Source organism: Plectropomus leopardus, chromosome 7, assembly GCF_026936395.1.
Source record: "Plectropomus leopardus strain MGB_pleo_1.0 chromosome 7, ASM2693639v1, whole genome shotgun sequence".
NCBI classification, from domain to species: Eukaryota; Metazoa; Chordata; class Actinopteri; order Perciformes; family Serranidae; genus Plectropomus; species Plectropomus leopardus.
The window spans coordinates 15,667,218-15,695,021 of NC_142182.1; the positions used below are offsets into that span (position 1 = coordinate 15,667,218).

Sequence of the window (27,804 nt, forward strand, 5' to 3'; positions counted from 1 at the left end):
TGTGTGTTCATTGCTCCGTTTATAAGTCAGGGATTCCTCATTATGTTTAACTTGTTACCTGGAGTCAGTTTTGATTATTAAGTACAAATTTTGAGGAAAACTTGTAAAGATTAGTTTTAGGTTTACTCTAGGAAACATCCAGAGGTAACATTTAGCAAGTGATCTGTAATAGTTTGAAGGCTTTTATTACAAACCGGAGACGTTAAATTCTGTTGAAAGTGCAACTTTTATTAGTCTTCAAAGACTTTACAGAACTTTCTTATCAAGCAAGTCAATTCATGGAATGTAATTTTGACCAAATAACGGCCTCATTTTCACATGTACCACATGTTGATAGATACAAAATTTGGGAAATAAAAATGTAATGATACATCTCCAGTGCTGCAGAGAAATAATGAAACTTTGCGTTGTGCTACACCCACAGATCAAGAAACTTTATGTTGTTTAGATGCATTATTTCTAAATTATGTTATTGATACAGGTATCCACAGTTTAGAAAGGCACATACACGCCATGATTCATACCATGTATAAAATGGACAAAACAATAACTAGCAGTAGATAAATATGGCACACAAACATGAAAAGATTATACATTAAAAACATTCTCAAAATGGCCCTAATTACTGTGCTATAATAAATCTACAGAGGCATTACGAACAGAGCTGCCACTAAAGGCAATGGACAATCAATTATAATTATTACATTGGACACAAAGATGAAGCGAGTACTGAAATCAAAAGAGCTGCAAATCAGTCCATTGATTTTGGACACACAGAGCGCCAAGGATTCTACTGTAGAAAAATACTCCAGTCCATCCAGACTGGATGTGTAAGTATCAAAAGGCAGCATGGCAAAGGTAAGCAATCACTTTCACCGGACATTTGTTACGCCACCTGACCTTTTCAAATGCAGTCGCTTGCGTAAATGCTACAAATCCAAACTGAATTTATTAAATGTTGCAAACACTTCAAAACTGTGGGGATGTTACACTGATTTTTCTTTAGAATGGCAACAAAAAAGACACCTTCTGCAACACATTCATGAAGGTGACTGCTTTGTCATGAGACGTTAAGAGAAGCAATATTCTTCAGTTGTCGGTTTCATCAGTTTCCGGTTGTTTCTCCACACACATTTCACTGCAGTCTACTTCCCTCAATTTATAGCACTCGAGTTATGAGCTCTGATCTGCTGATCTCACAGTGAGGGTCACTTTGAGGCTGGTTCAGTCGGGGTCGAGCCATCAGAAGAACCTCCTGTTTTGGAAGCTTCTTCTGGTGGGTAAAAAAATGGCAGCAAGTTATTTCTGAGCTCTACAGGAGGATGAAGACACACTGACCTTACACTTCATTAATCTTTGTACTGTCATTTTATGAAAAATCATCCCAAAAAAGCCTGTATAACAAGGCGGGTGTGCCAGCGGTTTTGCATAATTAAAAGACTCCATTAATCATCACAACCCCATCTAACCTTTATCTTTCTTCTCTTGAGTCTCCTCGGCTGCAGTCTTGTCCGCTCTGAAGAAGATCCGGGCGCTGCTTAATGAGAAGTGAAGCAGCTCAAACTCCTGAAGTCAAAGCAAGCAGAGGTCAGCGGTTTTAAGGCACAGATGGAGAAACATTTAGTAAAAATACAGAGAAAGGTGCAAAGGATAGGTTTCATTTGTTTTGAAAAAGAGGCGACCTTTGTGGATGATTTGGCCTCGAAGAACTCCTGAATAATGAACACTGAAGGAGTTCTTGCCGTAAAAAGTTTTAGATGGTTGCAGTCTGTAATGTGCTGCTAGAAGCCACCAAATCCCCCTAAATTTTGCACACTTTACCTTTACGTTTTCTTCAGTATGAAAATCATCTTGTGACAGTAGTCTCTGCATCCATGGCTACATTAAAAACAGGGACTGCCAAATGCTAATGTGGCATACATTTAATGCTGCCTGTACTTCAAATCCATCAAATTATACTTCCTGTAAACATCCCCCAGTTAGCAGAAGCTGAAGGGGGGTTTGTGTGTGTGTGCATGTGTTTATGTTTTTTCTTTTGCTATATCCAACAGGGCTGTACCTGAAGGTAGACATCCAGCCTCTTCTGAGTGAGGTTCATAGTTTGCAACAACTTCTCATCCTGGCTGGCAGACTGAACGCTCTGCTCTTTCACCACAGCGTTCATTTCTTTCTTGTACTTATCTCTGACGGCCTGGAACCAGTGCAGAGAGTCAAACTCCAGATACTGGTCCAGCAGCTTCAGAATGTACGCCACACCTGCAAGAGCAAGAGACACAGCTGTAATAAAGAGAAAGAGTACTGAGCTGATGTATGTTGAGTATACTCATTGCGTAAGTCCACTCACCCATAGCAAAGCCATCATCTGTGAAAGCAGCTCCATTTTTGTTCTTCTTGTTGAGTTTCTCTTTGCAGTTGATGGAGTGCTCTACAAAATTCACCGTCTATAGGAGAGATTTGTTGTGTTGCAATTACTTAAACTGCTGCAGAGATGTTGAACAGTGGATAAAAATTCAAACACTGCAGAGAGATTAGATTAAACACAAACAAATGGTCAGAGAGACGAGTGTGGTAGGTAGTTGCACAATAAATTGAAAGCTCTCGACACTGACCAGGGGTGGTACAATCATGTAGAAGTTCCTCAGGTGCATGTTCTTAGCACTGCGAAACTCTTGCGCAAACACCGCTACCAGCATCTTGAAGTACTCCGTCCCCTCGGCAGAGTTGCTGGTCAGATCTCCCAACACTGAATCTAGGATGCTGGAAGTGACACATTTACAAACAACAGGTGATGTTTCCTTTTACATTGTTTGAGCTCTGCAGATATGAGAGCAGAAACACACTGAAAATATCTTGACATTAATTGTTCTTAGACACAACTGAAGCACAGCTGTTTGTGTGCGCAAAACAGAAATATTAAACCCAAACTGAATCATCAGTTTAACACCTACTGGAGCTGATGCTGGACTTAAAACAACCCCAATCCAAAATAAACCAAACTGATATCCCATTCTAATCATCACAGAAATGAGGGCATGCTAAACAAAGAGTACATTCAAATTATAATTCGGAGATAAAGTGCAGGGATTTTAAATGCCCGACCTTGCAGCTCTCTGGGTCTCCTCTGACAGTCCCTCCTCCTTCACCAGCTCCTCAAAGTTCACTATATCCTCCAGGTCAGGGACAAACCTGGAAGAGAACCAGACACAACACAAAAGCACACCAGTAAGATATGACAGCATACACCAGTGAACAGTGAGTGAGTCTAATGCAATGTGTGTGTAAAATGTGCTGGTGACTAATTATTTCATTTGATTTGTACTAAAAAATAAACAAAAAACTAAACAAAAATCTGTGAAAATTACATCTGTGGTAAACTAATACAATACTTATCCTAATATTTGCTCACGAGTTTATCAGACTTTTTCAGCCCAAGTCATTTATATTGACATTGCAATAGAGCACAAATATACAAAACCAGCACTTGAAAAAGTCTTTTTTACCTTACCTGATGGCACTGCTACAACAGTGGAGGCCTCCAGAACGGATCATGCGCACATAGCCCATAGCGTTACCTGAAAGAAAACAGGGCGCAAATTTGTGTCGGTTTACATTTTCCTGTAGCTGCAGTTAGATATATAAGTTTAAATGCCGAGAACAAATCACATTTCATATTCTCACCAGATTGGTGAGAACATTTTCTCACCAATCTGGCTAATGAGCTGTCTGAACTGGTCCAGGTAGCTCTGTCCATCAGGAGTGATGCCCAGCTTCCTGATGCCACGGTTAAACTTCTCCGCTCGCTCAAATGGATACTACAGAAAGAAAAAAAAACATGGACAACTATAACTGAACAAGAGCTGGTGCCAAGTTACTGTGCCTGGTGATATGATATTTTTAAAACAGAAATTTCAGGAGGATTAGACTACTAACTGGTTCCAAGAACAGAAAATCTAGAAAAGCCCCCGCTCCTGAGGCTGGATTTACAGAAAGTCTGTGTCTGTTAATAAGAAAACTTCAGATGCTCATTTGGCAGGTTCATTTAACCTCTGGATCCCAGTTTTCAGCTCTCACCAGTTGGGGCTCAACTCATGTTACAACCAACCCGACCAAAATAAAGCAGATTTTTCTAAAAAGATCCACCTCTGCAATATTCACCATCTGTCCACTGTGCCTTGCTTGTGTAACTGGTTTGGTAATATGAATGACTTTGGACGGACACTGAGCCTTTTCTTACCTTCTGATCAGACTGGTCCTTTGTTTCTCTGAAGAAGCGGATGTCTTTGATGAGTCTGGACTTGATGTGTTCGTCGTACATGAACTGACTAAAGATGTAAAACTTCTTTCGCAGGAACTGGTAGGTGAAATTCACCTTGATGGAGGAAAAGAGGAGATATGTAATGCTGAGAGGAAAAGTACAAATGGAGACGGACTAAAATACACCACTTCCTTCACTTTAAACTCACAGTGGTGTTCATGATGCCTGTGCCGTGGGTCCGGATGGAGTTGGCGATGTGACGGATGTTGATGGTATTCAAATGCTTGTTGTTACTGGCCTTCTCTATGAAGATCTGTTGGAAAGCAAAAACTGTATTCAAAGCACAGACAACTACCTGGTTCAGAGAATGTGAATATGGAGGCTACACGCCTTACCTGGTTGTTGAGGTTATAAAGATAGCGTGAGACAAAAACGTGAATGTTCCTCATGATCTCCAGAACGTCCAAGCCCTGATGAGAACACGCAGGGAATCCACTTACAATCAACCATTTATCACCTATACCCCTGTTATTAAAAACTACACCTCCAATAATGATGTGTACAGTGAAACCACACAGACCTGCTCTAAGGTTTGGCTGGGCAGGTGTGCCTCCGTCATCGTAAGTCCATAGCGCTGCGTGGCGAGGTTTCTCATCTCGCTGTAGGTGGCCCAGTCATGCAGAGCGACAGTGGTTAGGTTGTAGAAAGTTTTGTCCAGGTAGTGGGTCACATAGGCTGCAAGGACATGAAAAAAGAAAAAAATTATTTTAACTAAACCCTCAACATCATCTTACAGATTTCCAGCAGGTGTCAGCATTACACAACATACACAGTACACTTTCTCATACTGGCATGACCAGGTTTCACAACACACTGTTTACTGGTGAGACTTCACACAGATAAGCACAGAATCTACTGCTGAATTAAATATTTAAAATAAAACAGTAACAGCATTTAGAGCTCAACTCAGCCAAAGCTACATAATCCTCTTAATTTGTTATTTTAATACAAAATCTTTGAAAAAAAAGAAATCTGCAATTGAATCAATATAAATTATATAAAGGATGTCGCATGTGCTTTTTCAGTCATAAGTGGAGTAGAGGCCATCAGAAAATGTCAAAGGTACATATAAAATGTTAAAAAAATTTCATGCATTTTGTTTTTGAATCGTGCAGGATTGAAGTCAGTTTCACTATATATGAAGTGACAGGGGCAGGACAGGAGAAAAAGCCAATGGGACAGGGCGAGATGATAATCTTAATAGGTTTTGATATACAAATATTTCACTCTAACATGAACAAAAACTATTTTTAAAAACACAACACAGGGATGGGATAGGGTAGAAGTCATTCTTCAGGGATTGGGACAGAACAGGATGTTTTTGTGCGAGTGGAACAATAGTGGAAATCCACTTCAGTGTATGTGCATTTATAAATACAGTTTTTAAGCACCTTTGATGTGGATGAAGCGGTTGAAGAATCGGATGGGTTTGAGGGAGAAGAAGTGTGCCAGATCCTTCATGCCAACTTTGAAAGGGTTCCTGTCATCGAGCTTTAGGTGGGTGTGAACAGAGAGACGCAGGTCCTTCTCAATCTCCTTACACAGCTTGTCCAGCAGGTGCTACAAGAATCAGATGAAAAAATGATTAGAGTTTCACAAATGTACAACAGAAACATGGGAGTTAAGGATTTGTATTGCACCTTTGGAAATTACTTAAATTAAACATCCCGACACATTACACTGTATATTTCTTCTTTCTCCTTTCTCACTTCATCCCCTAACATCCTCTTTTCATCTGGATACTCGATGTCATGCGTTCTCACCTCATTGAACACGTCCATTATCTCCTTGTCGTAGCTCTCCAGTAGCTGGTTACATGATTCCATGTGTTTGGCGTGCAACATGGAGGGCACACTGTCCCGCAGCGCACTAAACATGTACTGCAAATCATAGACGCCATCCGCAAAGTCAAAGTCAATCATACAAAAGCAGAAAACAGGTAACAATTACAACAAAACCATAAAAAAGAAACTAAAGTTCATGTTAAAAAAATTGATTTTCAGACTTTCATTCGTCTGGTAAAGCAGTAACTCCCAATTTCAAAATTCCTTTGGCAATGTAGGTTTCCCCTTTAACTGATCCTTTGTGATCCTTGCCGACACGGTTGAGTCTTGCCCATAACTTCTTAAACAATGAGTGTGTGTGATCAATACATAAGAGGACAGTCTGCTTACGTGTATTCGTGCAGCGTCCACGGCGTTGTCGTACACATCATCTAGGTAGATGGGAAACACAGCTCGGTGCCAGTAAAGGAAACTACAGTCACACTGCAGCTTGACCCTGAGGAATAAAGGAAAAATGTCCACTAGTATGCCCAAACACACCAGTAGTATGTAAAAATGTTTGTTTAAACAGATTATCAAGGTCAGTCGCCTGCCAAAATATAAAATGGGCACCTGAGATGACAGTATCTAAATTATTTGGTTACATAAAATGTTTGGTTTTAGCCTACTCTCAATACATCTTTGAAGGCTGTTTGCCTATGAGACATAACAGCACAACTACTGGCTCTTTATTAGACAAGATGTTCAAAGCTGTCCGTCACATCAGCTCCAGGCCAAGCTGCAGCAGCATCTAAACTTCTGAAAGTTTTCTTCACTGCCTGGAGGGTTAATCACTTTGCCAGCTCTTGTCAGACGGAGCACAAACAGATGGTTTCATGCACTGACTAGAAATTTTTGTTCAACATGATCAAAAGAAAACAAAATCCCACCTCTCACTCAGCTCACTTATCAGATCAAGCTTCTTCAACACAAGCTGCAGAGGAAGCAGCTCCTCGTCTTTGAACGTTTTCTACGAGACAGCAAGAGATTTCACTGTTAAGCTAGGTATCAAATAACAAGGTAACAGAATTGTTTGTATCCCATCAAACACTGACTTCTCCCTACGTACCAGCTGAGTGCCAACACAGAGCGCCAAAGACACCACTAGGCGTCTCTCCTTTGTGCTTGGTCCACTCAGAGCGTTTTCTGCAAGCACCAAAGACGACAGCACATCCAGCCGCTGCTCGCTGTACTTCTTGTCTGAGATAACCCTTTTCTTCAGCGAAATAAAAACAAAATGAAGTTGAACATCTAATTAGAAAAAACATTTCGCTGATGTCACAATTCTTCTGCTACTCCGTGAACTCTGCTTTTAAATAACAAATATGGGATTTATTATATGGGATTTATTATCCAGGTGTTTGTATTTACCTTAGCGATGCCAATGGCATTGAGGGCCTGTGACTGCAGCTGCTGAGTGATGTGAGAAACAGAGTCTGCTACAACCATGGACCGCCTGTGAAACGTGTGCTCCACAGCCTGAGGGGACAAACACATCATCACATGACTGGATCTTATTTAGTTTTACTAAAACAGACAATGGTGAAAAGCATTAAAAAGCTCAAAGGCTTACACATACCTTGAGCAATTCGACCAGTCGACATAGAGCTTTGACAGAAGTCTTGGTCATGGGCCGCTGCATGGACATGTACATGTTCATGGTGGTTTTGATAATGGTGCTGATGCTGTATGCATACAGGATGCCCTGTAACGGACAAACAGGAGGAACTGTTAGAAAAGAAGTTATATCTTGTAACACACGTGTATGGAAAAGCTCACAACTTTTTACATTATCTGGTCAGTTGATCATTAAATGACTCTTCCAGAAAGCATATTTAGATAAAAGCAGCACAGGAATTTGGCTGGTTCTTGAAGATCATCAAAAACCAGCCAAATACGCACCTAATCAGGTGTAGCTGAATTTATTGTGATTGTTCAGATTTTTGGAAGTGAGGTAGTATGGGGTAGTTGTGCATATTACTATAGTAGATCTTAGCCACATAAAAAAAGTCAACATAATTTAAAGTGTACACTATATTTGGAATATTTTTACTGTTTTACACTGCTGTCAGATAGCCCCTTTCAGCGAGGAATTGAAGCTGTTTTATCAATCTATGCTCTCTTCAAAGCCATGGGACGCCCTTGACAAACACAATACTTTTAACTCACTTAACACAGGAGCTGCAGGTCTACCATTGCCTTGATTAGTTATTTTATGTTATTGGGTGACTTTGGTGAATCCGAATTAATGCTTTTAAACACCAAAGTCAAACAATAACACAGACCTATTAACCGATCAAGGCAGAGGAGGACCAGCAGTTCCTGTTTTCAGCGTGGTAAAATAACTATTTTTACCAGAGAATTTTAAAAGAGCATTTTTTTAAAGGTGCATTAAACATATTTTGTTTCTGCCCCCATCCAAAGCAGTATATACAATGTAACTTCAGAAATCGGAACTATCCCTTTTAAAAAATAATTGGAAAAATGTAAATGTCATGTCTTGCTCCATAGTCCTGCTGAGCCTTGTAAGTCCTCACCTGAACAAACACATTACACCTGCTGTTCAGGTCTTCTGCTAACTTGTCGCTTTTCTGCTCCTTTGACAAGATGGACTCCATCTTCATCATCCAGGAGGTTACAAACACATAGTAGGACTGAACATCCCTGAAGAGAGGAGACAACAGAAACAATCAGATACCACAAATCTAAAACTTGGATTTTCAAAAAGATATATGTTTTTGTCTTGACTGACTTTGTTAGTGTTTGAGCTCTTTGTTGCAGGTAGGTGTCTCTCTGTGCTCTGATGGCCTGTAGACTCTTCTTATCCATCAGTTTAGCTGCGGCTTGGACCTTAGCGAGGAGGAAAGTGTCAGGAAACCAGATGATGTTGGCAGTGAGAGTAACAGCTGGAACCTGGAGGAAGGGGCACACACAAAACACATGAGTGAGATGTTTCCACTGTCACGAGATTATAAAAGCAAAATAAACAGAGCTGTCACAATTGAGAGATGAGGCACTCCAGAAACACTAAACTACCTTTTTACAGACGTCCAGCAGCGCCTTGTAGAACTTTTTGTCGACACTTCTGAAGATGTGAAAGTGAAGCACAAAGAGACAACAAACGCCAGCATATTTATCTCTCTGGTCGATCTCTGATGGTTCACCTAGAAAAACAGACACAGGCATAACTTTGAAGTTGCTGGAAATGGAAGTGATACTTATCAATCCTGAGAGAAGAAACTGACCAATTTTTGACTCAACATTGGCGAATATTGTGCGAATGTTGGAGGCAAACTCCTCGGCAAAGGCGCTGTTTTTGGCAACTGCTACTCCTTCCCCAGGATCATCAAATCTCTGCTCCACACAGGCCTGTCACACAGTTGTAAACATCATGAGATTAATGCTACTTAGAGGACATGAGCAGATTATATATGCATAAGAATTATGTCTTAAAATGAACTATGCAAACAGAAGAGAAATGAAGTCTCTGTTTGCAGACTAGCACAAAAACTAAAGACAATGACTTTTGTTAGCATACACCTCATCCTCAGAAAATGAATTTTGCAACATAATAAAGGTCTAAAAGAAGTAACCTGCAGTATCATGCCATCCAGCATCTGTCCCTCAAGCTTGAGCAGGAGCTTCTCGAATGGCTTCAACTTCTCCTCGGGAATGGAAAATTTCCCCGGGTTATGGTGCACAGATTTCAACAGCCTGCAACAAGAGAATGCATTTACAGAGGACTGTAGCCAATATAGATTATGTATAAAAGCAATGATGAAATAGATCATGAGCTACTATCTGGTTTTAAAGGGATTACATTAGGTATACATGCAGAAAATGCTGGAAAAACAAAATATTTTCTAGATCAAATCAATGTACATATATTTTAGTTACGTAAAAAAACAAAAACAACATTTGTAAGACACTGTGACATGCTAAATAGTATTAAGATACATATTAATAATGTCTTGGTCTGTTTGCTGTCTTCAGTACCAAAAACTTGGATTTCTAAAATTTAGCTTTTCTTTTATCCCTCTGATTGCAGTAGCTGATGTGTGTGTGTGTGTGTGTGTGTGTGTGTGTGTGTGTGTTACCTTTTATACATCTTCCAGTGATCTTTTAGCGTGCCATGATTTTCCATTATCTCATCGAGTGTGAGCAGAACAGCTAACAACTCCCCAAGGTGTTCGTACACTATCTGTAGAGAAAGTACACAACAGACATGGAAAAAAAATATTTAGATATATGAAATTGAGAACTGAATTTAAGACATGAATAAAATTAACCAAATCTTAAAACCCACCTGGAAGTGGACACCTGAGGATTCAATGATTTTTGTTGCACCCCTGAAATGTGAGAGGAGAAATGCTTTTGTTTAACACTGAAACAGAGCCAAGCATGCAGTAAGTACACCAGAAAAGCAGTCTGTAAGTTGTTCTGTCTGCATGTGAAGTGCACAAAGCCACTCTTGACAACATGGGAAGAGGGCCAATCCAACAAGAACAGTGGATTCACTGTGTAACTTTGCTTGCTTTAGTGGATGGATCTTACTTGTTGTTGTTGTAGAGGGCAGCCAGCTGATGAACAATGTTGACCACCACTTCATAACATCTTGACACAAAACAGGACAACTCCTATTAAACAACAAAGAGGGAAACTATCAATGTTTTCTGGATTTTTACTTAAAACCATAGTATGGTATAATAGAAAATGTTAATTGCCTACCTGAAGGAATGAGATAAATCTGCCCATCTGAATCTGAGAGTCTCCTTCAACAACGCTGGTGTCAGACACTGCAACACAAATTAGCATAAATGTCTTATTCTTCAATGAAACAGCACTGTGTACCACTGAAGGCAAACCAAGAACAAACATAAATAGCAATAGCTGACAGATTACCTCCCTCTCCATAGAACAATAAGCCATTGTAGAACTTGGTTTCAGCCTGCAAGGAAACATAAATTCAGGACAAAGAATGAGAATTTGTATCTTGTAGCACAACACAAACACAGGATATAAACATCTGTTAACATGCTCCCTCTGGAGTTTTAGACCTCTGCTGTTCTTACGGAGCTGCTCTTCTCTTTATCTATGTCACAACTGATGTGACACCCAGTCTTGCCAGTAGTGTCGCACTACTCTACTGATCCACAGGTGGAGGTAACACAAGGTTTGCACCAATGCACCAGCAAGGGCAGAGAAATAGACTACAAGCTAGTAAACATGGACATACACAATGTTGTATTTTATGTGCTCTTTAAAAATTGGCATTGCAAGAGTTTTATAAGGATGGGAAGGCATTCATTTTCAAATTAGTTCGACTGCAAGGATACACTCAATAATCTTCAAACTCCACAGGGCATCTTTAAGCAAATGTAGGCAGATCTGATAAAAAACACAAACCACACTTAACCTCACAATTGTAAAAAAAGCACCTTTTCATCCAAACTTACCTCATACTTGAGCTTCTTCACTTCGCTGCAGAGAGCAGCGTAAACTGTGATGACTTTGTTCAGAACCTGTATGCAACACAAAACAAAAGTCAATATTCAAAAAAGTAAAAAGGGTTTGAGACTTAAAAGTAATATTTTGTTTGTCTTTATTTACCTTGTTGTCTGTTTTAATTAACTCCAATAATGACGCCTGCTCATATGGGAGAAGCTGAAAAAGAGAACAAAGTATAGGGAAGGAAGTTGCACAGGGTTAAATTGTGTAGACACAATGTCAGTCTTTTGGGGTTTCATGTACAGTCACTGGTGTTTGGTGTTTCACCTTCAGGGCGATGGGGTCCAGAGTGAAGTCCCACACATCTCCGATGGAGTCATCCAGAGCCTCCTCGATGCCCCTTAGCTGGGAGGTGTACTCCTCCAGAAACTTGCTGTAGTTCTTCAGTTGAACCTCTGTGTGTATTTCTGTGGGGTGGAGGGTAAAAGTTGTGCTCTTTTTTTAATCAAATTTAATCATTTTTTCACAGCCTACATATGAATTTTATTGCCAAAAGACACATATGACTAAAACTAAATACGGAGACTACTCAGCAGGCTGTCCAACCTGCTGCTGATTGGATTCAGTGCAGCTGCAGCCTTATTAATTAAAAACACCTGTGCAATGTATTGTAAGGCAAATCTAATGAGACCAAGGGCGAAAAGCGTTGATTGCAAACTTTCAAATGAAGACTGAATAAAAGAAGAAGCAATTCAGCCTGCTTGTGTGCGGTGAATCTTATTATTTATCTAAACTAACTATATTTCAATGGGAAGAAAACAACATAAACAGCAGGAAGACAGACTAAAACATTATTCTGTCAGCTTTGTTGGTTTTCATAGGGAGTTGACGTTACAATACGCTATCAAAAAAAACATATATGTATATGGGCTACTGTCAAAATTACTTCAGTGTCATTAAGCTGTCAAACTACTGAGCTGTTGCTAACGTTATGTGAATGATGGTGGTGATTAACGTCAGCTAACTTTGCTTTCACTTAATTTTACGAATTTACCCTTTACATTACAACCGGGCTGCGTGTGCTGGACATTTAATTTTAGTGAATTAAGAAAAATAATTTTAAAATGTGTCCCTTTGACAGGCATTTGTTTGCAATGTACAGTAAAATTCGTTCTTGCCAGCAAATAGACGGCGCCTAATGGCATAGCATCCTGCTAGCAGCGTAAGCTAGCTCTAACGGCTAATGCCGCTAACTTTACCCCGCCGCAACGCGTCACTGCAGGTCAGAAACGGACGCTGTACTTACTTTGTGAACCGTCGTCAAAACGGTCAAACTCCCAGTCATGTGCGATGGTTTCTACCGCCATACTGCAGGCATCGACGGTGACCCAAAACACTGCTGTTAGCGACTGGAGCTACACGGTCCCATGATAGGTCTCATGATTTTGTGAATGGTCGGCAGTGCTCATGGGAAATGGAGTCCAGAAGAGATGTCACCCCGTCAGTAAGTAAGTAGACAGACAGGCAGACAGACAGATAGTATTTTTTTCTTATCCATACCTCTGTTCTACTTAAAACATTGTGATCAAATAGGCCAATTTAACCTGAAATAATGGCGACGACGAGATGGCAGATGATGGTGATTATCATTAACCCTTGAAACCTGCGCAAACTTAATGGGAAATGACCGTGAAAAGGTGCTTAAAAATAATAATTTTGAGGCATAATTTTAAAAACATTTCTTATCAAGTTCCTGGTTGCCTTTTTCCAAATGCTTCAGAAAGAAATTACACCAACTTTCTAAAAAGGTTAGTTATTTGTATACTTTTGTTGAATTGTTTTTTTGTTTGTTTGTTTGTTTGTTTAAAAAAACTACCTGTGGTATAGGCTATGGTAAATAACTACTCTATGAGATGAATCAACAATAACTACAATGTGGTCACAGATCAGCACTGGACGTCTTTTAACAAATTGCTGTCAAATATGTGAGCATGTCTTGCTGTCTGTTGAATGTACATGAACTAGACATGATAGAAGGAGTGAGAGAGTGAAAGCCATGTGATGAGTGTGTGTGTGTGTGTGTGTGTGTGTGTGTGTGTGTGTGTGCGCGCACATGCATGCATGCATGCAGAGGGGTGTTGAGATAGTGTCACACTGAAGACTCAGCGCACCATTCAGAGGACGACAGAGGCCCCAAGGAAGAGTCACGGTTAGCAGTGGAGTGTGACACTATATGCTTCTCCTTCTCCTATGGTTTCACATTAAAGGTAACCCATTCTTTCATTTATTCTGCCATGCTACTCTCTATCTATAGACCAAATGTTGCTTGGACTATCACATTTGAAATATACTGTAGCCTATATACATATTGACACATTGATTGCAGCTGTATCTGTGTGAGCAGCAGAGCTTCTGGAGAGACAGCCACACCAGAAACTAAGCATTACAAATTAATTTGACATGAGAATTAAAACTTTCTCCTAAGTTCTTATTTTTTCCTCAACACTTTGATAGCGATCTTGGAGATGATTCGTGCCTAACTAAAAAAATTCTTTGATTATTCAATGTTTTGATGTACCCTGCTTTCCTGTAGATACCCTTGTGCATCTGCAGATCTGTGGGTACAGGACTCCTTGTAGATAACAAACACTTAATTGATTTTATATCTTTGGCTCACAACAGTGTGGTGCTTGTATGTTTTCTGACCATGTTTAGGTTTTGATGTTTTAAAGATGTTTGACTTTGAATATTTAACATCATAAATTGGTATACATATCTCTATCAAAGTTTCAGTTCAACTTCTAAAAAGTAGTTTAAGTTTATATGGACACCACATTATTTCAACTTTTTTCAAAAGGATGAAGTTGATTGTTCAGATAAACTGTTAACAAGTATTTTTGTTGATATAACTTTTTTTTTGCAGAATGGGAATAAAGTTAAGTTACACATTTTGTACAATTTCTTGCATACAAGAAGATAACCTCAGCTGTTCAGTACCTGGTCATCTCCTAGGGATTTCAAATAAAGAGCATTGTCTGCGTCACACAACACAGCCTCAGTGTTGCTGATGGGAAACAGGCATGAAGAATGATAATGCAGGCAATCTGCCATCAGATGACTCTGAGACAGCCTCTGTGACAGCAAGCTTTCTACATGCCAGCATTGCTCACTTGATTTTTCATGGAAGTTACATAAGTTATACAGGATCACAGTACTTGTTTGTGTGGTAGGCTACCAGAGTTCATAACTAAATGCTTAGCTTTTTACTTAAAGGGACAATTCACCCCCAAATCAAAAATACAGTTGTTTCCCTCTTACCAGTTGTATTTATTAGTCTTGATTGTTTTGGTGTGAGCCGAGTGTTAGAGATATTGGCCATAGAGATGTCTGCCTTCTCTTGAATATAATGGAACGAGATGGCTCTCAGCTTGTGGTGCTCAAGAAATACATTTAGAAAAACTCAGCAGCATGTCTCTCTCTATGGAAATCATGACCCTGTGACTCAAGATGATCCAGAGATCTAGTTGTGAGCAGTTTCGTGTAGGAACTATTTTCTCTCTACTGAACCACACCCGAGCAGGACGCGATTTATGTTTACATCTTGTGCTGAGACAAGCTTGAGCCTCTCCTTCATGAGTAGACCAGATGCACATTTCCTCCTGTGCAGTGATATGGTTGGTGAGTATCATTCAGTAGAAAGAAAATAGTTCCTACATGAAACTGCTCACAACGTCTGTTGGATCACCTTGGGTCACAGGGTCATGATTTCTGGAAAGAGACATTTTGAACACCACAAGCCGAGTGCTATCTAGATCCATTATGTTCCAGAGAAGGCAGACAACTCCAAAATCTTTAATACTTGACAACTCAAACCAAAACAATCCTAGCCTAATTAATAAATAGCACTACAGGTGACAGGAAAACTGTGGGTTTTTTTTATTTGGGGATGAACAGTTCCTTAACTTTTACAGCTATTTTTATTGTTATGCTATTCAGTATCTGGTTATTTTTCACTGACATGCTTTTTGGTGTTATTTCCCTTATTTCCCTTTTTGTGACCGGTGTACAGTGGGTGCCGTTGTTCCTCAGGAGCTGGAGCCGCAGGAGTAGCATCCTGCCAGCTTTACATCATGTTTGTTCCAGAGTCACAAGATGCAAAACAGCCCCCAAGTGGGTCTGTGGGCAGAGGCACCAGCCAACAGTACGGATCCAACCTGTCCTCATCGCGACACTCTGGAGGTGCACAACATTTTAGCTCTGATATTTCACCAGTTGAAAACAGTCTCCATAATGAGCCACAGGAGTACACTGAGACAGACTATCTACTCCCGGAACATCTCTACGGCAGTTCAAGATTCAGTGGATCCATGAGAGCAAAGGATGCAGGTGGCTCCAGTACACCTGCTGAGTCAGTCTGTTGGGTGGTGCTTCAGATCCTGGTGCCATTTCTGCTGGCTGGGCTCGGGACTGTCTCTGCTGGGATGCTGCTTGAACTGGTTCAGGTGAGGAGGACAGAGAAGTCCTTTACAGTTTAGTATTGTTACCATTTCTTGCCTTTCAAAATGCCTGGGAGCTAAATCAAGGAGATTGTGTCTCGAAAACATTCTCATCTTGCCGGGAACTAATGACTTAAAAGATAAAAAAAGAAGTAATTTGACTTTCAAAGTTACTGTGTTTATTTTCAGTGAGCATCACCTCGGCTGAAAACAAAGATAATTCATGTTGTGTTTGTTGTTTTGGTGTTGACTGTGGTTCATCCTCTATATTAAGTTTAAAACTTTGCTTTTCTGGCAGAACTGGGACGTGTTTCAGAAAATCACAGAGCTCTTTATTCTGGTCCCTGCAGTGCTGGGGATGAAGGGGAACCTGGAAATGACTCTAGCCTCAAGACTCTCAACTGCGGTGAGTGTGTGTGCACACACACACCGACATGTGCACACAAAATTTTAATCAAATCACATGCAATGTACAATTATGTACACAAAAGGCAATATCATGTCAACAAACTACTTACAGTATGTTAACAATTACAAAGAAATACCACAAGGCATAAGTAAGATGTGTCTAAAACATTACAGTATAAAATAATACACAATACAACAAATGCAATGAGGTGGACACAGCTGGGAAACAGAGTTGGAGTGAAAGTGAATAACAAAAAAATTGGCCGAGCAACTATGACCTCTTTCTCAGAATAATATTTTTGCCTTCTTGCATCATGGAATTTGAGCCCTTGTGTGAAACTCCACACAGACCTGTGAAGACAATAGCAGCAGATAAACCTGCAGAACAATATCCTGCCAGACATATTGATGCTACCAGTTGTCCGCAAACTTCAGATTATCTGAAATGATGATATTCTGGGAAAAGGAAGAAAATGATGAAATATTATCCTAATTATTGTTTACAGAGCTCCATTGTTGTCCAAAACTATTTCATCATGTATGGAGTACTGAACAGGCTGACTGGGTACAGGCGCAGGGGCCGAAAGGCTTTTGCATATACGTATGTGCCTAGGTAGTCTCATAATCTGTCCATGTGGGTGGGGTGTTCCTTCATTACAATCAAAATGGGCACTGCAGTTTGTTTTCAGTCAATCCTGTTCTGTGGCCATATAAAGTTTTCCAAAAATTAGTCCCAAAACTCAAATGTGATAGCATTTTAGCCCTCATCTTGAAGTCATTGTTTTTGGTTAGAAGCCTGAAATAATTTTTGTAGTTAACAGAAGCTTATGGCTTTAAGGTGTTGTTCTAGGATGTGAGGATGGTTGCTAACAAGGGGTTAAATGAGACTGTGATGGAGAGGGTGTTGGTTACAAGAGCCCAAGCTTAAGACCACCTATGTTTAAAAAATCCTCAGGTTGAATTACTGTAATGAATTTGAAATCACCAAGTTAGAAGTTGAGAAGCAGATGATGTCCCTATAATGTTTTTTAATGACTATCACACTCCTACATAATGCTACACTGCAAAAACTGCCTATCTAACCAAGTGTAATAATCTTATATTTAGATTAAAAAATCTAGTTAGTCTTGTTTTAAGTATAAATGGATTATCTAGTGCTGACTAGGAAAGATCATTTGACTTAATTCAAGTAAATATCATTTGCCTGGTCTTGTTAAGCGTCTTTGTCTTTTTCTGAGTTATTTTTAACTAGATACAGGAGACAAGTCTGGAAACATCCACTTCAGGTCTATAGAAACCTTATTTTAAGCACTAGTATGTCCAACTAGGCTTAAATAAATTGCTTGAAATTAGTGTTTTTGATCTTTTTTCAAGATTTTATGGGCTATAATGAGAGTCACACAGTTTTAGTGGTTTTAAGACATCTTAACAAGCAAAATTTGCTTACTGCACTGGCAGCCAAATTTGCTTCTTTTAAGTGCAAGTATGCTTAAATCTAGGGTGTTTGGCCTTAAATTTGACAGGCCATTTTTGCAGTGTAGCCACTCTTTACAGGATTGTGAACTGACGTGTGGTTTCTGAAACATGATAAATACTAAGACTTGCATTAATTATCTTAGAAATGATGCCATTTACTAGTATTCAACCTATACGAAACAAACTATAATTAACAGGAAATATAAATTAGTCTAATATACTGAAAATAGTATATTACTCTAAATAAAATAATTGAGAAACATGGACAGAGAAAATGTATTAACCACAGATTTAAACCGATGGTAAAAACAACAGCAACATGATCTCTCAGTCCTCAATGGCATTGAATAAAACAATCCAGGAAATATAAATTATGTCCCACAAACAAGGCAACTCGCTGAAGTGTAGTGGATTATCTTCAACACTGTCTGCTCAGAGCATGAAGCTGGAGCCAGTCCTTATTGATGTCCTCTCCTGATTGGCCGAGGCCTTGATTGGTAATTAACACATCAGAGCAGTGTAAGGATGAACTATTGACCCGTGCTGTTCTAATTCTGTCCACAAGGAGGCACTTAGGGATGGTTGAGAGGCCCCTGATGCTGATCTTTTGAACAGAGACTACAGAGCATCATGCTGAACAGGATTCTGAAGCTTTCAGTCATATCTCATGATCTTCATCGCCAAATTAAGGTTTCAGCTGTTACGTGGGTCATTTTCAAATGTTGCATTTTTACATGAGTTAACAAATATGTGATGTTTTTAGGTGAACACAGGAAAAATGGAACCTGCCAGTGAAAAGTGGATGTTGATTGCTGGGAACTTGGCGCTCAAGCAGGTGCATTGTTTGTAATTTGGAAAAACAACTTGTGACTGATATTGTGTACTTCATCTTGGATTTAACCATTTTTGTTTCATTGTTTATTTTCACAATTATGCATGATGAATATAACTTGTGAACATTTCTTACAGCTACAAGCCACAGTGCTCGGCCTGTTAGCCTCTTTGATGGCGACTCTGTTGGGCTGGATGGCAGAAGCAAAGATGCCCTTACAGCACGTAATGCTCCTGTGTTCAACCAGTGTCTCAACAGCTTTCATTGCTTCATTGCTTCAAGGTAACAACAAAACCTGCCGTCACCTTGAACCACTGTCCTCAGATAGGTGCACCACACTCCTACACACATCACCATGACAAGTAACCTTGTGATGTCCCAGTTTCTTTGTTTCTGCTTCACCCTCCACGTCAGGAGTCAATTAAGCATAATTATTCATACACTTACAGGTGCTGACCCTTGTGTTTCTGTGAAATCCATTTGTCCTTGCTCTGTTTTGGGCCAGCTTTTTACATCTTATTATTCTTCACTACACTTTCTTTATAATGACCTGTATTAATTCTTTGTTTTTAAGCCCACTTAAAGTTATTCTTCAACCTTTTTTTCAAAGCAAACTTTCCAAAAGTACCTGAACAAAATGCACTTTCTCAGGAAATTGTCTCTCAAGTGAGCTGCTCTCCATGACAGAAATTATTCTAGAAATGGGTTTATTAACAGAGGGACTGTTGCAAGGCACATCTAGGCCATCTAAATCAATTGTGCATGGGGCTTACCAGATTTGGTTGCTGAATGTCTTCTCGACCCACAATTTAAATTTTGGGCACAAACTGAGTTTGACAGCTCAGTGCTGCAGAGGTTAAAGTGTGGACAGAAGTTATGGGCTGCATGCACAGGATGTACTCCATACTTTCCTTTTCTTTTTGCTCCTATCTCACCTTTATTTTTAAAATTGATTAGTGATATTGAAATTAAGAGTTTAGGGGGATTCTAACTCCATATCGGTTGAAGTCAATAAAGTAAATTTATCAGGTCTTTCTGACAGAATGTATGACCTCAGGAATGACCCCATATTACTAACAAATTAAGTAATGTACATTTTCTTTAACATTCTCCAGGTTTTATGATGGTGGGGGTGATTATTGGGTCCAAACGGTTTGGAATCAACCCTGATAACGTGGCCACACCCATGGCTGCCAGCTTTGGGGATCTCATCACTCTTGCCTTGCTGGCCTGCTTCAGTCACTGGTTCTACTCCCTCATAGGTAAAGAGAGATAAGGCCAACAAGAAACTCTTGTATGCTTATTTTAATCTAAATAATATACACCAGAACTATGGATGAATTACTGAACAGGCCTGAGGGGCAAAGGCCAATGAGCCCAGTGCCAGGGTCACCTCGCCACCAACTGCAATCAATAAATTACATAAAAGAGAGCCAAAAATACACAAAATAAATACAAAGAGAAACAGAATGACTACAAAATCAACACAATATGACCAAAAAAGACACAAAATCAAAAAAAGTTACATTAAGAAAAAAAAACAGCCAAAAAAGAAAGAAAGTGACAACAAAGAGACAGAAAACAACCAAAAAAAGAAAAGACACAAAAAATTACCATAAAGAGACACAAAATGACTACAGAGACATTACAACCACAAGTATATGCAGAATAAAAAAGTGACACACCCCAAATTTCTTCCAAATGACACAAAAAGTAACGCAATGAGACAAGAAAAACATCAATCGAGCCAAACAGCTACGAAAAGATGCAACATGACCAGACAAGACATAAAACAACCAGAAAAGACACAAAATTATCCCAGAGAGACACAAGCCAATCACAATGAGACACAGAAAGACAACAAAGCAACACAAAAACAAGAAACAAAAAAACACACAGAATTATATCAGTGAGACCATTTAAAGTTTCATAATGACAACAAAGAGATGCAAAACCACCAGAAAATCTGTGTATTTGCTCCTTTGTAGGGGAGATGGTGGGGCCCCTTGCATATCTGTGCCCAGTGGGCCATTGTCTAATAATCTGCCCATGACCACAATGGCTTAAAAAGTAACACTCCTTTTCCCATGAGTAACTGGTCATGTAAATTCACTTTCAGCCAACAGATGGTGCTCATGATGTGGGAACTTGCACAGGCATAATGAACAGAAATGTTTCAAACTGATTCCTGGTCGAAACTAAAGGTATAAATAGCCTACTGACCTTTTCTCTTGACAGACCTGTATCCCTACGTGCTGTACATGGTGGATTTGTTGTTTTTGTTCCTGATTCCTGTTTGGATAGTCATCTCACTTAAACATCCAGCCAGTCAAATCTTGCTCCGCACAGGCTGGGAACCAATCATCACGGCGATGGTCATCAGCAGGTACTCACCTCAATCTTGTAACTAACTTCTTCAAAAGCATGCCCATATCAAGCTCAATCTAACTTTGTACATTTAGGTGTGGTGAGGATTTTAAAATTTGATATTCTATGTCTTGCTTCCATCACTGTTCCATCACAGATTTTTACTGTTGGGGAATAAGGTTGTTTTTTTTGTTTTTTTTGGTTCCCTTTCTTTTAGTATTGGAGGACTTATTCTGGACAAAGCTGTGTCAGACCCAAACCTGACAGGAATCATAGTTTATGCTCCAGTCATCAATGGTGAGTTGTCCTCCTTTGAAATTGAATTTATGGGCTACTTTTTGTAGAGATGAAGATGTAAAAAAAAAAAAACACAACCTAAAAACATGTCAGTTATTAGTCATGGCTAAAGCCTTGGGCTACATTTCGTCCCAGTGTGTTTAGTTATTTTTGCCATATACACCTCCTAGCCTCACCGATTCCCTGCCACTGTGAGATTCTCCCCAAGATCCATAAAAAATTCCCTCTCCCTCATCAAAACTCTTGTTAGGACCCTACAATAACTGTAACTGACTCCAAAAAAGACAACAAGGACGAGGTGATATAAAACTTTGCCTTTTCTGTTAAAAGTTGCAAATGAAGACTGCAGAAGCTAAAGACGACAGCCACTCGATTGCAAACATGTATATGTTTTATATCTGTTAGTATGAGTTTTCTGTGATGACATCTTAAGGGTGGAGACACCTGTTAAAGCTTCAGTCAGCATACATTTAATATGAGTACAAGTATAAGTATACAATTATGATTACAATTACAACAAACACGAGTACAATAAACAAGTACAATATAAATGTAGATGAGTACAAAGACAAACTAAAACCAAGACTACAGATGAGGACAAATACAAGAAAGACGGGCGCTTGGGTCAGCTCAGACAAAGACAAAACTAAACGCAGACTAACTGACACAAAACATAGAAATCTGGCTGACACACATATCACTTAGAAAGGCAGTAGTATTTATAAAATGCTGTGACGCAGATGGTAGGTATCAGTTACTAACATGTCAGGTACTAGACTTCTTATGAGGAGTGAGACATGTGTGTGTTGCTAAATTTGCTGGCACTTGTCCAGCTCAGGTATACATGGTCAAACTTAACTTGCAGGCACTAAGACTTCACCATATAGGTAGATATTTACTTGAGGTAGACACAGAGTTTTGAACTACCTATGGAGGATACATAATCTTAAAAATTCATACTAACAATATCTGTGTGAAAATGACCTGTGGTAGCATTTACTAATTATGGGCTTATAAACACTACTATTGCAAAACCTGTGAGGTGTATTATGGTCCATTTCTTATGGTCCTTATTTTGTCAGGCACAAAGAGACCTTGAGGTCAGAGGTCTAGGGATGGTCAAGCCTGGGAGTCAAGTGTGTAGAATACTGGAGCCAGGTTAACAATAACATGAGACTCCCTTCAAAAAAGGATATATTTGTGGGGTCTTGTGATTGATTACAGCAGGTGAAGAGTTATAAACAACACCTGTGTTTAAATTTTGGAGAAATCTGTCTACTTATGGGAAGTACATATCTGTGCCTTAGGCATAGGTAACTGGTTCTAAACCTTGAGGTCCCAATACTCAGTCGGAGTGCTGTTGTGGAAAAAACCTCAGAAGATTTATGTAAAATTAACTCAAACTGGGATCCAATTTAGCTGTTCTTTCAAGCTTTCTTCAGAAGTGGTAGTAGCTTCTGCCAAGCAGCACTGGGGATGAGCCAAGTCAGTTGCAAAAGGGAGTTTATTGTGGTCTTTGACAACACACCAACAAACCTGAATCAATCCCGGGATTAGACTAACTAACACTCTCAAAACGCTCACTTTTATCCTCTTTTGGAGAATTCGGGTATCTCCATCCTTTTCTGGGGACCCAGGAGTCTCCTCTTTCTTATTCTCTCATCTTTTGGCTTCAGTTCTAATCGTGTCTGGTTTAAGCTGGCATTCTAGGTAATTTCCACGTCTTAACCCTATCTCTCCCTTGACACCATTATTTCCCAGACCTTCACTCGTGTATTTTTAACAACAAACGCAACTTTGTTTAATTAAATTACCACACGTAGGTAACAAATAGCTTAAATGTTTACTCATGTTTCAAACTAAATACTGTCATTTTCTGCTAACACTGTAGACCACACAGTAGCTAGGCACTCCGGATCAGATTTCAGTTTCCATATGTGGAGATCATGCTCAACAACTACGAAGGTGTATGCTTTCTCACCCTCTCCTATTTCCCATTTTAGGCACTTTCCAAATATTTGTGTGTGCAGCTGGTCAAATTCATTATCTTTATCAGGTTTTCACTGACCTTCATAGTTGTTTATAATATGCATTCTCAATGGCATTATTTTATCACTACATTTCCCAAAGCTTCACAGGGAACTGTCCTGATTTTCAGGGGTGTAAGAAAACAAACAACTAAAAATACTATAGGCCTATGTTGAAAGTCCCGAGAAAGATCTCCTGAAGCAATTGCATGACCCACCTGCGGCAGGGAGGATATACCAAACACACCCTCCTGGAAAGGCTCCAACTCCTTCGGGTGCAATTGTTTAGTTTTAGTAGAGGCCTTCATCCCTGCCTTTGTTTGGCCTTTGTATAGCTACCATTTTTGCATCATGTAAACTCATTTTCTCATATACTTAAATTTACCTTATTACTGCGCAATATTTGGTGACGACTTGGTTGATTGTAATACCTTTGTTTTCTCACTGCAGAGTTAAAACCTCGTACGCACTCAAATACTCTTGAGGTCATTTCTGTGAAGAAAACTAAATGAAATTGTTATTTTTAAAGAATTGATAATCATTCAAGTATTCAATACATTTTAAATAAAAAAGTCTAACAGGCACAGTGAAGACCTGCACACAAGCTTTATTTACAAAGTCCCCATTCCCCGCTCAACACTTTGTCCTGCATTAAAAAGTATGCACTTAAAACAGCCAAAGAGCTAATACAGGGCTGCCTAAGCACCCCTGCATAAATCCTTTGAGGTTGTAGAGGGAAATGTTTGAAGTCTGAATTCCCCCCACCTGCCCTTTTCTTTCAGGTATTGGAGGAAACCTCGTCTCCATACAGTCCAGTCGCATCTCTACCAATTTGCATTTGAATTTCCCACCTGGAGAGGTCCCTGAAGATCGCAAGGGCTGCTTCAACCCTTGTCGCACTTTCTATGGTTCAGGTAACAATAAAAAGGACAAAAAAATTTAGATACAGAGTAAACACATACCACACAACAGACAGACAGACAGACAGACAGACACACACACACACACACACACACACACACACGCACACACACACACACACACACACACACACACACACACACACACACACAATAGCCTCATTCCCACTTCACAAAAAATCCCGCTAACATCTTGCTTTTTAATGCAATGGGAATGTGTACAATCGGCATTCACTCTCGGGACAGATCACTCTGCAGTAGACACAGGTTTTTATTGCCTCTGGCTCCTATTGACATTTATGGGACCCCAACACCCGAGTGAACGTGCTAATTTCAGCTCTTTAACTGGCAAGATGCAATGATGCTGCGTCACTAATTACCCTCCGTCTCCTACTAAGCAGCACTAAAACACCAGTCTAAACACAAATGCATCTGAGATTGAAAGGGGCCCTTAATAAGTATTGAAATGTTTTCAAAGACCTCTGATCCTACTGCCTGTACTGTTTATATGTTCTCCTGCCTGTCCGTGACATTGCATGGACACAGCAACAAGACAACACACACGCCAGCTGACAAAAAGGCAGACTCGCTCTCTAGCGGTTAGTTCAGTGGCAGTGGGAATATAGCCAGTCGCTCATATTTAGTAGGTTTACCCACATTTAAAAACCCACATGCACACACTAATTTTGGTGGGTCCCTTACCCAAATATGATGTTGAGCTTTGTCATGGCAGGAGCAAACCATCGATCGGCTCAGATTCTGCTGTTTTTGGTGATCCCTGGTCAGCTTGTCTTCTTGTACACCATTCACCTTATGAAAGGAGGCAACACTTTGCCCAGTCCTCTCCTGACTGTGGTCTTCTTGACTGCTTCCCTGATTCAGGTCAGTCTCAAAACATGTGGTCATTTTTTCCACTGAATGCTTCATCACTGTTTCACAATGTCACTCATGTCTGTCTCTTAGGTCTTCTCCTTGCTGTGCATAGCTGACTGTATGGTACACGGTTTGTGGCGGTGGGGTAGAGACCCTGACAGTTATGCAATACCCTACCTCACTGCCCTTGGAGATCTACTGGGGACTGCTCTCCTCTCTCTTGCCTTTGTCATGCTATGGTGCTTTGGTGACTCAGGCAGTATATAGGTTTAAAGCAAGAAAAGGTTTGAGAACACACGAAGGAGCCTTCATTTTTGCTTGCTATACAGTTTCCTGACTTACAGGATGTTTATTAAAGCACTCAGTGCTGTGAAGGAGTTTCCACCATATAAAAAACAAGGCATGAGGACATGACCTGTCTCCTCCTCAGAGCAATAATTCAACTCTCTTTCACCTAGGAGTAACCGCTCAGAGCAGTTTTCATAATAAGGCTGGACTGTCTCCGTCTCCCAGGGGACCAAGGTTGCAAGAGATATGCTTTACTCTGCCAACAGTCTCCCCTCAGAATTCACTGCATATGACCTGAGTGACATACAACGTGACTTCAGCCCTACTCACACCAATATGTGTTGATACAGATGCAGCCATTACAAAAACACCTTGGCAAAGAGCGCTGGGCAAAACAATGTGATGTGCCTTTGGAGCAGTGCTGAACGCACAACCGGGCACTCAAAAGTGATTAAAATTTGTCATCTAACCATGCATTATCTCTCTGTCTTAAAGAAAATAGCTTACATGAAACTTCTGCATCATGAGATATAAGCCCTTTTTACACAGAGATCCTGCTATTCAGCTATTCATTGCCCTCCCAATCTGTCAACACGTTCTCATCCCAAGTCATCACATATTGCCACTTTGCAGTGGACTTAAGTGCCCACATATTATGCTCTATTATATGTTTAGGTGTAGAAAATAAACATCACATTCAAATGGGAAGCAAATGCCGGACTCCAGCATGAACGTCTGAGGTTTGTTTGCTGAAAATAGCTATTTGAAGATTCCTTTCGTATTACGTCATGTGCAGGACATACTCAGCATCCCATGCAGGTATTGAGTGACCGTCTGGTTTATTCAAAGCGCTATTATAATTTAAGGTTGATTCATAGCAAGCAAAAAATAAAATGAAATAAAAGACCAACCAATGATAACATTTACTGTTTTTTCTTATTCAGTGTAATGATACATTTAGGTGAGTAAATAAGATAAATTATATATATATATAATATATAATACCACGGAAATCCCGCCTCAAGCTTAACTTGATTGGCTGCCTGGGCCAAGTGTGATGCTGACAAGCAGTATGACTCCACACCTAAAATTAAAGAAAAGTAAAGAGGGTCAAGAGAGCAGCACACCTCGGATGCATGGTACCATAGGACATCTATGGATTTGCTGGCGACACTTTTCGATCAGTGTGTTTGGGGTCTAAGGTTAGCTTAGGTAGTTTCTTGTTTAGTAACCAATGCCCAATACAATTTTTTACAATATAGCTTGGTGTAGTATAACCTTATTTTACACCATTAAAAATATCTCTTTATATGGTCGTCGCAGAATATAATGGTGCCTGGTCAGGCAGTGTGCAGTTCAGCTATTATACATTGTCTGAGCAATTACATCTTTTTTTTTTATCAATGCCCAGCATGATTTTTTTCAAAAATAAATAGCAAAACACTGCCTGTACCACTCTCATCCTTAATTCTTGGCAGGGGTAATATTTTCTCTCGGTACACCTATATCTTTTATCCATGAGCATTTGCCACTATACTAACAGATAAATTGATGTTCTGCATTTCTATGTTGCCAATTATCTCAAAGGGAGCAGGTGAAACACTGCACTATTCAGTTCCACACACTAAGTTGTGGTATTATATTACAAAAACACATCAGAGATCATACAAAAATATATGCTAAACCTTGATTGTGAAATTACTATATTTTTGATCAGTAACATAAGATTAATGCTTAATTTGTTTAAGTAAAAAAAAAAAAATAATTAAACATTGCTGCTCTGCACTACAAGCACGCTGTGGTTACACTGATAATGGCGACAACATCATTGTGACAGTGTAGCATCCACCCTCTGGTCCCCAGCAGGTTAACACTGATAACTCTGTCAGCAGCACTGAGAGCCATGGTGTGCAGGCAATCCCAGCTCAGACTCTGAATCTTAGATATGGTCTGAGTGTCGCATACACCTCCTTTACGTTCTCCATGCCAGGAAGTAAACCTACAGAGTTGGTTTGCATTACATAGTGATTCATTTGTACTGACAATCTCTATTCTCCTTCAATAAATGCTTCTGTGTAAGACTTTCAGATCTCATGGAACTTTTTCAATCATGAGTTAACCTGCTGCCAATTTGCTGTTTCTGGTTTCAAGCATTTTGCCAAAGATGAGGACGCACACAACTACAGAGGCTACAAGGCTCACACAGTTCCAGTTAAGTACATAACTTCTTGAGT

The 27,804-nt window shown here is 39.7% G+C and overlaps 2 protein-coding genes across 4 annotated transcripts; one reads left to right on the forward strand and one right to left on the reverse strand.

Annotated features, from left to right (window-relative positions):
• Positions 1-207: 207 nt before the first annotated feature.
• washc4 (WASH complex subunit 4) lies at positions 208-13,064 on the reverse strand. 2 transcript variants are annotated; one of them, XM_042495525.2, is made up of 33 exons: positions 12,893-13,064; positions 11,914-12,053; positions 11,749-11,802; positions 11,595-11,660; positions 11,041-11,086; positions 10,867-10,934; positions 10,693-10,775; positions 10,445-10,487; positions 10,236-10,339; positions 9,732-9,852; positions 9,384-9,507; positions 9,175-9,302; positions 8,891-9,051; positions 8,676-8,802; positions 7,718-7,843; positions 7,510-7,617; positions 7,208-7,354; positions 7,029-7,108; positions 6,490-6,595; positions 6,079-6,195; positions 5,707-5,875; positions 4,836-4,990; positions 4,651-4,725; positions 4,464-4,568; positions 4,235-4,369; positions 3,704-3,812; positions 3,506-3,572; positions 3,100-3,186; positions 2,610-2,757; positions 2,345-2,441; positions 2,060-2,256; positions 1,470-1,566; positions 208-1,270 (listed from the first exon to the last, which is right to left on the reverse strand). In XM_042495525.2, exons 1-33 carry the CDS (start codon positions 12,951-12,953, stop codon positions 1,209-1,211), a joined length of 3,513 nt encoding a protein of 1,170 aa, XP_042351459.1. In that variant the 5' UTR covers positions 12,954-13,064; the 3' UTR covers positions 208-1,208. The 2 variants fall into 2 exon arrangements, with proteins under 2 accessions (XP_042351459.1, XP_042351458.1); XM_042495524.2 differs by having other exon boundaries at positions 208-1,273; positions 12,893-13,063.
• Positions 13,002-27,651, forward strand: slc41a2a (solute carrier family 41 member 2a). 2 transcript variants are annotated; one of them, XM_088080032.1, is made up of 12 exons: positions 13,002-13,094; positions 13,718-13,853; positions 15,656-16,088; positions 16,381-16,488; positions 18,730-18,801; positions 18,936-19,080; positions 19,914-20,060; positions 21,037-21,184; positions 21,383-21,462; positions 24,272-24,403; positions 25,143-25,291; positions 25,373-27,651. In XM_088080032.1, exons 3-12 carry the CDS (start codon positions 15,717-15,719, stop codon positions 25,547-25,549), a joined length of 1,530 nt encoding a protein of 509 aa, XP_087936158.1. In that variant the 5' UTR covers positions 13,002-13,094; positions 13,718-13,853; positions 15,656-15,716; the 3' UTR covers positions 25,550-27,651. The 2 variants fall into 2 exon arrangements, with proteins under 2 accessions (XP_087936158.1, XP_042352384.2); XM_042496450.2 differs by lacking the exon at positions 13,002-13,094 and adding an exon at positions 13,178-13,394.
• The last annotated feature ends 153 nt before the right edge of the window (positions 27,652-27,804 follow it).

What these genes read in the sequence shown, in the direction of transcription:
- washc4 (XM_042495524.2), bottom strand. Translation starts at nt 12,953, where the DNA reads ATGGCGGTAGAAACCATCGCACATGACTGGGAGTTTGACCGTTTTGAC. An exon ending in AGAGCTCAAACACTAACAAA is followed by an intron (nt 8,803 to 8,890) that starts GTCAGTCAAGAC and finishes TCCTCTCTTCAG; the next exon opens with GGATGTTCAGTCCTACTATG. An exon ending in TGTTGTAGCAGTGCCATCAG is followed by an intron (nt 3,187 to 3,505) that starts GTAAGGTAAAAA and finishes GTTCTCTTCCAG; the next exon opens with GTTTGTCCCTGACCTGGAGG.
- slc41a2a (XM_088080032.1), top strand. Translation starts at nt 15,717, where the DNA reads ATGTTTGTTCCAGAGTCACAAGATGCAAAACAGCCCCCAAGTGGGTCT. An exon ending in CTGGTTCTACTCCCTCATAG is followed by an intron (nt 20,061 to 21,036) that starts GTAAAGAGAGAT and finishes TTCTCTTGACAG; the next exon opens with ACCTGTATCCCTACGTGCTG. An exon ending in TCGCACTTTCTATGGTTCAG is followed by an intron (nt 24,404 to 25,142) that starts GTAACAATAAAA and finishes TTGTCATGGCAG; the next exon opens with GAGCAAACCATCGATCGGCT.